The sequence below is a fragment of the Haemorhous mexicanus genome, chromosome 5 (genome assembly GCF_027477595.1).
Source record: "Haemorhous mexicanus isolate bHaeMex1 chromosome 5, bHaeMex1.pri, whole genome shotgun sequence".
Lineage (NCBI taxonomy): Eukaryota > Metazoa > Chordata > Aves > Passeriformes > Fringillidae > Haemorhous > Haemorhous mexicanus.
In genome coordinates this window covers 62,486,788-62,498,618 of record NC_082345.1, presented here as the reverse complement: position 1 = coordinate 62,498,618, position 11,831 = coordinate 62,486,788, and the positions used below count along the sequence as shown (strand labels likewise).

Sequence of the window (11,831 nt, the reverse complement as noted above, 5' to 3'; positions counted from 1 at the left end):
TCAACACAGACAAAATGATGAAGCATAGATGTACTCACACACACACACACAAAAAAAAAAAAGAGGAGAAAAAAACCCCAGAAACCAAACCAAACCCCCAAAACCACACACACCCCCCAAACAAAAAAAAAAGAGCTCAGTTTGCTTTCTCTCCTCTAGAAGTGAGCTGGCTGTAAATGTAAGCCCAACTGTGTGGGAGGCAGCTGAGCAGCTCTCCTTAAAGGAACGCAGTGCCGGCACAGCCCTGCTCTGGCCTGTGTTTGGCAACAAAGAGCACGGGATGACATCTGATGCCCAACATCAGAACTTAAGGACACAGTCAGATGGCTAGGATTTTCACTGCCAGAACTAAACTTTATTTCCATGTGTATTACATACTGGTATTTGATGCCAAGTACATTAAAATTACTTTAACAGAGGATTTAAGTGAGGAATACTTATTCTTCACTAAACAAGAAGGAATGTAAAAACCTATGAGAAAAGAACTGTTTAAGCTTTGTTTTGATTTTGGCAAACCAAACAGTTAAGTACTCTTCTGTTCTCTCCTCAGATCTTTCAAAGTACCAAAAAAGTATTTTTTAAATAATCATGCAGCTGAAGAAAAAAAATAGTCTTACAAAATCCATTTCTTACGCTAAATATGGTTACAAATCAGAGTATTAAACACAAAATTCCCAATTCCTATTTTTAAATACAAATACTGTATTATATTATGAAATGGGGATAATTAAAATATATCAATGACTACAAATCTAGTAATTTAAAGCAAACAAACATGCTGTTTGCTTTCATGTGGAAGAATTAGGACATTTTATGGTTCAAGCACTGCAGTAATTTCTGTCAATTCCTTGATGCCCAGAATGTCAAACTGCCAAACACAAAGAGACAAGTGTTCAGGTCTGAATAGCACCAGGTGTTTTTCTTCCCCCCCACCCTTTTTAAAGTTATTAACATTTAATAAAATGAGTGACATTACAACTTTCTGAAAGTGACATGCACAAGTAGAGAATTTGTTTTGAGTTTTCAACTAATAAGCTGAAAAGTTTTAGACAATACTGAACAATTATAATGTATTTCATGGTACACATGAAAACAGTGCTTCCACAGTATATCCTCAGTTCTCAAGTACAAAAATATCACTTATGGGTAGTCAATAGTTATCAAAATTTTTATTGGTACAGAATGAAAGCAGCATTTACTTTATTGTTTTTTAAACCATACATCATAAAATTCCCTAGTACACATGTGGAGGAGTGAAATAGGCTCTGTACTATTTACCTGCTACTGATCCTAAGGCCAGATTCAAAATCTTTCTGGGCCAAAACCAAACAATATAATTAATAGCTAAGGGAAGGCAGTTCCTCAGTGTGAAAGGTCAGCTTTTAGTTTTACTAAAACACTATTCTTGAAACAATACATCACTTAAATGTATAATCACATACACTACAAGTGAAAAACAGGTTTTTATTAACAAGAACTATTGAGACTGGGCATAAACATCTTAACCACAAACCCTGGAAATATTATGGATGCCTTGATGTGGCCCTTTTTGGTGAGAGTAAGAACAATGAAGTATGGCTTTTCAATCTTCCTTTAAAAGCATGTTTTATAAAATTTTGTAGGCTTAAATTATCTTAGGCCTTAACATTTTCCAGCAACATCATCTACTAATTAGAAGCATTAATTACATTAGTATATTAAGCAATTGGCTGATAGCTGATCACCAGCAGAACAGGAACTGTTTGCTTTTGCTGTTGTTTTCTTGTCTTTAAGTAAGGGAGGTACTTTTCTAGTGAGAGCCATCCTACAGTACTATCAAATATTTCAGAGGTTACTACATAGCTTCTCAAATAAAATCCTCAACAGTTTCATTTTCCAGCAGATACTTATATCAAGCATATGCAGAGAGCAAATACAATCAAGTGCAGACAGTTCAAAAGTATCTCTCAAACACATTGTTTTACAGTTACCCTCTGCAAAATAAAAGCCCCTCCTCTCCCCAAACAGATGGGGGGAGAAGGGGAAACAGGTCTGCCATTCATGTAGGAGTTTGGCTAGCATAGTTTTATTAAAGTTGTTAACAAAAATAGTTAAACATTTTTACAATTTAACATCCAGTCTGACAAAAGGCAAATCAATGAAAAAAATACAAAAAAGTAAAAAAGTGCACTACCCAGTCCAGTATTTTGCTTTAAATTCATGTCACTTACAGTATATGAAAAATAAACCCAGAAGTGTAATTACTTTAAAATACACCGCTTCTGCATTTCAGTATTTTACACATATATTCTATAGTGGAAGAGGAGATCTCTTAAAAACTTTACTCTTAAAATATTGAGGTGCATATACCAAGTGGGATAGACTTGGCAAGTTAAGTTGCAGTAGAGAATCCTTTCAAATTTGGCATTTCACTTACATACCTTACTGTGCCAGCAAGGTCAGTAATACCTAAACCTTCTAGAAAGAACAGTAATTTTGTTTAATGCAGATTTACTAATACAGACAACTACAAGAAATGGTGAGGTCAGCAACTCTATGGGATCTTAAGGAGATACGAGTCCTGATTTAGTTGTCAAATGGAACAATGTCACAACAAACTTTTAAGGCCATGTTTTATTTGCTGATTAATGGACAAAAGGCAATGGATTTCCCCCCCCACTGAATATTTTCTTGAAAGTCTGTGCTCATAAAAATTATGAAAAGTTGGAAAGACTTAATTATTGAAACTTTAAATATATTTTACACAATCTTGTTTGTACAAAAATACAAGTTAAATATAAACATAAAGCAATCATGATAATTTTATGTAAATCCATTTTGTGATATTCTGTTATATATAAAAAAGTTTCGCAGCTCTGTCTCATTTGTGAAAAGATCAATACCAGATTGAATCACTACTGGCAAAGGGCCCTAAAAAGCACACTTCAGCATTAAATATGTTTTACAAGGTAAGTACCATTTCCTGATTTCATCTTCTAAAGACTGGCAAAAGATAGGGCAGTATGTCCATAAACCAACAAATAATTTGGCTACAATGTCATAAAACACAAACACACAAATCTGTACAATAAACCAGTAGCTATGCAGTACGAACTAGTTACACACACATACACAGACATGGAATGGAACTCAGTGAGATGCTGTTTGTAATTCACTGTTCTTCAGCCTGGCATTTTGTCTGACTTCATCAAATGAATATGACTTCGTTACCTTTCCATTCTTAAATACAGTGTGAAGCAGGTCCTGCAAGAAACACCGCTGCTTTAGCAAGAGTGATTTGGCAAACACAGATTACACAAACTCCAAAGCAAGCACACAAGCCCAGCCTGATAAGGCTGGAACTTTAGACTGCCAAGATACTAAATCTTTACAGCTTTTTCTGACACCTTTCACTAATGGTTACACAGAAGAAAGGGCCTGGGTCATCCTGTGCACAGACAGCAGCTTTGTGTTGACCAGTCCCTTGAGTGTGGTGTCTATACCTGGCCAAAGCAAAATACACACTAAATACACCTTGCTAGAGCAGTTTGTAAGAAAGGTGACACACAACCAAATACAAGTCAATTACAGAGGTTTAAATGAAGTATTTTTTCCCTCTAGGAAAAAAAAATTAAAAAAAAAAAAATCTTTCTTCACTGTGCCTTTTATTCATATTTTGTAAAAGAGCATATCAGGACAGGCTTGCACACAGCACACTGGAAGGGCAACAAGCACAGCTGGTAACAAAAGTCAGCACAGCAGCAACACTGAGGAGTCCCTGCATTTGGTGACCTACTGCAAGGACCTGTGGCTTTAGAGAAAAGGGCCCACTGAAGGGTACATTTCCCTGTCGTTTCCAGGGAGCCCCAGAACTGGTACCACACCAATGGCCCTCTCTAATTTCCTGGGACTAAAAAATTTTAATGAGTAATTTCACCTGACAAAAATGAAGGGACAACATATTGCCTAATTTCAGAGCCAAAGTCTTGCAGTTTGTGTTGAACTGATTTCTCACCATTAGGTCCTTCCCTCTCTACCTATATAGGAATGTTCATAATTAACATGTGTAGAAGAATATCTGCATAGAAAAAAGCTTCAAATTTATAGAAGATCTTTGAGTCCAGAGCATAATATCTTCATTGTGTGTAAGTCAGTTTTTTTTAATCTTGAAATTTCTCAGAGATCTAAGTTTTAGGCTTACAGTTATGTAAAGCAGTGTGCCTAATAAGTACCCTTTGCCTAGTGGTACAAAACCAGCTTCTGTACACCAGAAAACTTTCAACTTCTAAAAGCAGAAATGCAATCTGACAACTTATTTTCAGTCCTCTTAACTTGGGAAGAGACTCAACATGCAGTTTAATGATTCATTGTCAGATGCTGAAACACAAGACATATCAAATTGAAAGCCTGAGATTGGCATAAAGTTTGTGCTTATTTCACAGAAATAGCATTCCATTTTGCAATTGTAAAGAATTCACAGGGAAACTGAATTCCTGGTTTAAATGTACATCATTAAAAACTGCAGAATTACTCTGTGTACAGAGAACTAACTCCCGGAACTATTTAAAAAAAAAACCTCAGTGGGGAAGTAGAAACACATTTTAGCTACAGCTGTAACTAAAGCTACACTCTTGCTAAAGCAGTTACAGCTATTCCACCTCCAGCCAGGGTCACTACTCAAATTGTGCAATATTGACCAAACAAAACTACACCTGGCCAGTATATCTTCTCTAACATTGAGACTTTGGAGGAAAAGTGGTCATGTTCTCGTGTTTCTGAAGACAAAAGAAAAACAAAGATCTGCAATTGTAAAGCCTGAACATTCTACTGTCATTCTAATATCCTGCTGTTAACCAAATCTGGTACTGAGGTCATTTTTGAGGTAATAAGATGGGAATTGAAGAAAACGACAGATCAGAAATAAATTCTTAAATTAATTTATAACCTGCTTTTCCTTGGTCTATTTTTGCATGAAGAATGATGCAACAGATTTTGAAAATTCATACCTGTCCATACTCTTCAAGATCTCCCTTGCCTTCCTCCAGTGTCACATACTCTCCTGCAGGTGTCCTATGCAACGACAGCCGTCCTTTCTTTGACCTTTTGTTGGGATCGGCAACGGGATCTTTGAAGACATTTATCTAAAATGAAGAGGATTTTTTTAGGAGGAAAGGGCTTTGTGGGACCTAATGCAGATGGTGGTAATGTAACAGGAAATGTCACACAGGTTTTCAAATGGGGAGGCCTCTCCAGAAAGCAGAGTGGTAGAAGTTGTACAGAGACATACCCCAAGGCCGTTGGTCACCACGTAACTACATTTGAAGGAACAGTTTAAGAGGTCTCTGGTTAGTTTCTGCAGCAAAGCTCCACCAGATCCAAAGGCAATATTCTCAATACTCCATTTATTCTTCTTCATTCCCTCCACAATCTAATAAAAAAAAGAAAATTATGATGGAGCATACTTTTAGGCCACGCCATTTTCCCATAAAAATATACTACTTAAGCAAGATGCTTTTACAGACAATTAAGCCAACTAACATTCAGTTTCCAGGAGATGTATGTAATAATTTGGTCAATACTTGGGACACTGTTTGCATTTTTACTTACAGCTCCAGTGTGGAACTGGAAAGCTTTTGCTGTAACACAATTACCAGGCCAGCACGTATACTTCCCAAACTAAGGTGGCATGCCCAGAGAAACAGAGCTTTACAGAAAATAAGAGACTTCATGGAAGTATTTCAGAGCCTTCCAATTCCTCAGAATTATGGAAAGACCTGGAAGCAGAGCCTGTATCCTGAAACAATGCAGCCATCCTGCTCAGCTCCAGAAAGTTATTACCCTCTCTGACCAATGACTTGAACAGAGCAAATCTCTTGAAAATCTCATTGAACTTGCTGATGTTACTCTAGAGAAAGACTGGAAATTAAAACACATAAAACTGCTCAGAGAGTTTGCTCTGCCACCTTCTCCAGCAGGTACAGATCAATGTGAACTGTGCTGCTATCAAGAGTGGAGGTAAAAGTTACTGATCATTTCCCTCCACCCTGATTCTACCCTGACAAATGTGACATCCTCTAGCCTGGAGTAATGGGTGTTCATTTAGTCATGCTCATAAAGGGCTAAGATTTGTTCCCCTGACCTGTTACTCTTATGACAGCCTATGATGGTCATAGCCCCAGAACAGGAGTTCAAACTCTCTTCTTCTAACATTTTACTATCAAAAGCAGAGTGGGTGAGACAGCAAGTACCATCCATCCAGAAAAAAAGGAAGGTGAGAAGCATAATGGAAAAACAATCTAAGGGGAAAAATGCAGAGTTTAAAAAATCAGCATAGTCAGAAATCTGGTAATATTTTGGGCAATCTTAGTGTCCTGCATCAAGAAGAAATGCCAGACTAACACTGAACAGGACTGTTTCAGGAGCTACTGATGTCAAGCTGCTTTTTTAAGGGACAACCAAGGCTCATAAAAGGGGAGAAAAAATGGAAAACACAATTCCAATTTCAGACTGGGAGTGTAAACAAAAGAGCACACCAGTATTTTGTTTATGCATTTAAGTCACATGCAGGCTGTCTTCACAGATACTGTCAGTCTGAATGCCTGACACAGGCCAGCCAACAGGACATGTGGACAGCAGAGTCATCTCCTCAGGGTATGCTGGGAACACCTTTCCACTACATTTCTGTCACAGATTTCCCCAGGAGAAATCTTACCAGTGAGTTTCCATCATTCCAATGGTACCAACTTACTCAGCCTCACTTGGCAAGTCAAACAAAATTCATCTCAAGCTCTACCACCATGACTTCTACTTAAGAGAACCCTTTGAAAGCTTTGTATTCTGAACAAATGCCCTCTTAAAAATGTGACAGTCCTGTGGATTTTAGCAGTAGGCATCATATCCTCTCAGCGACCAAGAGCAAAAGGAATCTTTATTTTCAGGTAATTAGACTCTCCTGGAAGCAGTTAAAAGAGGTACTCAGGGAGGATAAACAACTGAAATTAATTAAATTCTCCTTTAAGTGCCACAAAAGTAACTAAAGCTGACAAAGGAAGGGTAAGAAATGGTATTTTGTATACCTTCTGCTTGAGAACAACACCCAGCGGTGCCACAAGAAATGAAATTTAACTGGGCCTGGATATGGACTCTACTTATCTGTGCTGTCTTTTAAAGAGTAAATACAGGTAAACTCCACATGGCCTCTGGTTCTGTCCAGACCCTGAGCAAGCCTGAAGCCATGTGAGCTGCTGGCCAAGCCTGAGCCAGTGTGTTCTGCTCACCTCACTGGGCAGTTGCCCAGGCCAGGAATGACACTGAACTCACTTGAACACACCTGCAGGGTAACAACTACCTGGTATAAACAACATCCTACACCAAGGCACGTGATGCTGAGGCTTCATGTTCATGGATACCTGCAGGTTAACAGGTGTTAGTGCAAGTACAGCAGAGCTGGGCCATGGCTGCTTAACCCTCGTGCCTGGGTGAGAAGAAACATGAACCCCTTTCCAGCTCCTGTTCCTGCTCTCACTTACAGATGGTTTGTTCACCTCATGCTACAGGCACAACTCCTCACTTACTCTGGGTGAAGAAATGGCTTCTAGCTTTCTACTCTCTCAAGGGACTTCCATACTTAGATTGATCTTTGTCTGGAGAGGAGGGGAAGAGAAATCCAGACTAAGCTGAAAGACACCTCTGACTACACCAGTGACCCACAGCCAAGGCCCAGATATTACTATTACTTGCTTAGGTATGGAGAAGAGATGGCAAACAGCAGTGGTAATAGGGAAGAAGAAAAGGGAGAGATCTGAAACAACTGAAGCTTCCCCCAAGGAAAATGATACAGAAGAATTTTTTGCTTCATGCTTTCAAACCTATACAGAGAGAACAACTCAGGTGCCAAGGTTTTCACCAGCTGCCTCTGACTACTATGAGCATGATTAATACATGAACTGTGACTCCAGATTAGAGGATTAATTTTGTATAAAAATTTAAAGACATCTGGAAATTGAATGTTCAAAGAAAATCCTTTGAAAGTGTGGAGTTAGCAGATTGGAATGATTTTTAAAAGTGAAAATGCAAAATAAGTCAAAAAAGTTTCCTTACCTGTTCTACCAGCATCCCCTATTAAAACAAAGAATTTTAAAATCCAGTTTACACTCTGAGTTGTTTTCTATATTGTTGTTTCAGCTACTTTGGATAGCTAAATCAGACTATTGCTCATTACCCATTTTAGACTTTCCTACTGTACCCATTACCTTTCATCTGATCTGTAACAATAAATCATGCCTAGAATTGAAAGCTGATACAGCATACTTGGAATAAAAATCTTGCATAGGCTACAAGAAGGGGGAAAAAAGATGGCCACAGTGATATATTTGTATTTGTTCATTTAAACTCCTTTTGGAAAAGAATGAATTATACTTCAGTGTTGGCTTGGTTTTGGTGGGTTGTTTTATTTTGGGTTTTGTTTGTTGCTTTAGGGGTTTTTTTAAATGTTATGCTATTACACAATCTTCTAAAAGTCAGCATGGTAAAACCTGGGGTTTGCTGACATAAAAGGATGAAGAGATTCACAATATTTAAATAAAACTAAAGTTAGGTTGCAAAATCATGGTCATTTTGGTCCAACCTAATTTGCTGCTATCAAAGAAAAAAATGGCACTTCCTACCCATTTCTCCCAGCTCAAAACAAGTTTGTTTTCTTCTGTACAGTGCTGGCAAGTATTAGCCCCTTTCTGGGGTACAATTTAATTCACTAAACCACCAAAGTGATCCCCTTTTGGCTGAGTTAGTTTGCTGCTACATGTGAGGTCTAAATTGTTTTAATGACTAGTGGTTCAATGACATGAGGCACAGCAAGATTTGAGTCAGGAAGAAATGAGAAGATGCCACTGGGCAGCAGTGATCTGTCTGCTCTGTATGTCTTGGGGAACTGGATCTTCTGCTCTCTTTTATTACATGTTACAGGTAGGTGTTTCATAATTAATTACAGCTTCATAAAGAAAATATATAAACAGGCAGATCACCTGAACAATGGATTGCTTATTCTTCCCATTCTCTCCCATTAGCTGTTGCAATTGTTTTCCTGCTCTATTTAGAACTTGGAGAGCAGAGCATTTTTCACTCTAGTGCAAAGATTTTTAAACACTTGCTTTAATATTTAACTGGAACCAATGCTATATGACATCCTTGAATTTTGTCCAGTATAACTTAGAAAAAGCAACCAGGCTTCCTTACAAGAAAGAACAGTCCAGCTTCTGTCCTCTCACAAGTCATAAAAATCTCAGCCATAACATACTTGCCTAACACATGAGCCCCCTTAGATCATTGTTCAGAACAACCAGAAATGTTTTTCTTCTGTGTGGGTTTTGCTCTCTTTAACAGAGTGTCTTGCCCTGCTATCTAATGATTAACCTCTCATGCTTGTGTTATGTTAAGCATATTAGCATAGTTGTACATTCTCAAAAAGCCACATGGGACAAAAAAATAGAATAGAATTTACTTTAAAGGCCATTAGAGGGGGAAAAAAACCTGCACTTCAGTTGATCTATCAGATTACAATCTCAGTATTAATTGCTCTCTAGGGATCTGAGTGACACATCTCAGTTGTGTCACTGAGGTTCACATTATGTGCCCATGTTAGACATGCAGATGGCTTCAGACTAACTAAAACCCAAACTGATACCTCCCTTACTCATAATTTTGAGAGGCAGCAAAAGTCAGCTTTGTTGAGAAGAACCTAAAAATGTGTCAGTCTAGAAAGCTAAGACAAGTGTCAATAAATTCAAGTAAAATAAACCTTAACTTAATTCGACTTATTTCCGGTTTTGAACTCTAATACAGCTGAAGATGAAAGACTCAGGACAAACCAGACAATGTCAAATCCTCTTCCTCTTACATGCCCTTTGTCATTTGTAGCTACTGCAGTCTATACCTTTATAGATATATTGTATTATCTAGTATCTACCTCTAGTCAATAGTGGTGAATTTATGACTTATTTCAAGCATGCAGAATTTACTAAATAACTTATGTCTCAGTAAAAGTGCAATTTTGACTCAGACTACAGCCTAATCTTTTACACATATTTTCAGGATTTTCAAATAATCCTTAGTCCACCAGTTGCTCAATCAAGGAACTTGCTTTCCTTACCCTAGGTTTTAAAAAGTCTCCTTCAAAATCACACCTTCAACATGGGAGGACAAGCAGACTTCAGATGGTACATAACTAATGAGCCAAAGCAGTTAATTACTGCTGCAGCACAGTGACCATGCAGTGTGCCTTAGACATCAATGAAATGACCAAACACTGCCAGATTTTGACCTCAATGAGACTTGACAAGCATGATGAAAGCAAACAAAAGGAGAGACAGTGGAAAGAGAAGGCTTACAACAGGGGGATTAGAAAATGCCTTTTAGGGTTTTTTTATGCATCTTAATAATTTCCTGTGGAGTATTAACAAATTTATTTTATGCACTATGATATCACTGCCAATGTCTGGAATGAAGGGCAGGGGTGGGGTCAGCAGTCTGCTGAAACATCTGACTAGTTGTAACAGAGTCCAGATTAAATATCAACCTTATCAGTGTCACCCTGACACGTGAACAGGATCTCCTACCTCTTGCAATGTGTTGATATCCACACCATCCCCTTGAATAACTCTGAGATACGGTGGCAACAACTTATAGCCTTTTGAATTCTCTGTAATTGGAAACCTCTTCCCCAAGATCTCCAAGACCTATTGAAAAGTGGAAAGAAGATAGTTCAAAATTAAAATAAAAACCTGCCATTCCAAAAAAAACCCCAAATTTCCACATTTGAGTCATGCTTTTTCTAAAAAAATCAAAATAAGTCCACAAATATACCCACATAAACATGCTCTAAATCTATCCACACACAAAAAAAAGCATGCCAGCCATTGTGGTGGAAGCCCTTAAAGCAGGCACAGACAATATGGTCTTTAAGAAGTTGCACCCAAGAGCTAATCAGAACCATGCTTCCACCCTTTCTCCCCTTGCTTGATGTAACTTTTTGTTATGAAATGTGTCAGCTGAAGATCCTACTCTTCTTTTGACTTCCCTTAAGATGGTGGATGAGCCTTTCAGTTTTTCACGATTTCGTAAAAGCCACAAATATTTAAAATGAAACACTTCAGCCAGGAGATTTTCTTATCAGCTCTGATAAAGGTCATTCAGAGTTCCAATTTGTGATATGCCACTTATCTCAAAGGGGGGAAAAAAAGTGTTAAATCTGTATAGATCTAATTTGATAGAGTACCAGTGTAACTAACATTGCCCCTACCTTCTGACTTAGGCAGTGCTGACAGTTACTCAAATTCAGAGGTATCAACAGCTTTTATTATGGAACTGAAACAATCATTATGCTTTCTAAGGAGCAATAAGGCAAGAAGCATTTTTCAATGTGGAGTCAGTGCCACTGACTTAAATGCACATCTTATTAAAGAGAGAAGAGGGCTACACATGTATTTACAGCACAAAATTGTGAATTACATTAACATGGGATGCCAAGATAGCTAAACTTATTAGTAAGAATTGTTATTGGCCTGGCATTTTCTAGCACTGAAGTGGCTTCCCATTGCATTTGTTAAGTGATAAAAGTTTCTCTTTATGAAAGCATCCCAACATCACTACATCACCAAAACTGGTAATTTGCAAAAGCTTCAAGAACCATATGCAAGAATGGGATTGATGAAAAATATGAAACTATTTGGACTGCAAAAGAGTTTCCATACATATACTGGGGTGAAGTAAACATTTACATTTTTCATAGGTCCAAATTAGCCAGCATCAAATACATACAATGCATACCAAGTTAGAGCCTTATATGTTTGCTAGTC

General features: G+C 37.8%; 1 protein-coding gene across 2 annotated transcripts in view; it reads right to left on the bottom strand.

Annotated features, from left to right (window-relative positions):
- Positions 1 to 333: 333 nt before the first annotated feature.
- The window catches only part of NAMPT (nicotinamide phosphoribosyltransferase), a 31,127-nt gene continuing 19,629 nt past the window's right edge, over positions 334 to 11,831 (bottom strand). Inside the window, exons 8-12 of one of the 2 annotated variants that reach the window (XM_059847360.1) lie at positions 10,593 to 10,712; positions 8,080 to 8,097; positions 5,267 to 5,407; positions 4,986 to 5,120; positions 334 to 3,243 (exon numbers count right to left, since the gene is read on the bottom strand). In XM_059847360.1, coding sequence (XP_059703343.1) covers positions 3,130 to 3,243; positions 4,986 to 5,120; positions 5,267 to 5,407; positions 8,080 to 8,097; positions 10,593 to 10,712 — 528 coding nt within the window. In that variant the 3' untranslated portion in view covers positions 334 to 3,129. The remainder of the gene's footprint in view (positions 3,244 to 4,985; positions 5,121 to 5,266; positions 5,408 to 8,079; positions 8,098 to 10,592; positions 10,713 to 11,831) is intronic. The other variant, XM_059847361.1, reaches the window with a different exon arrangement.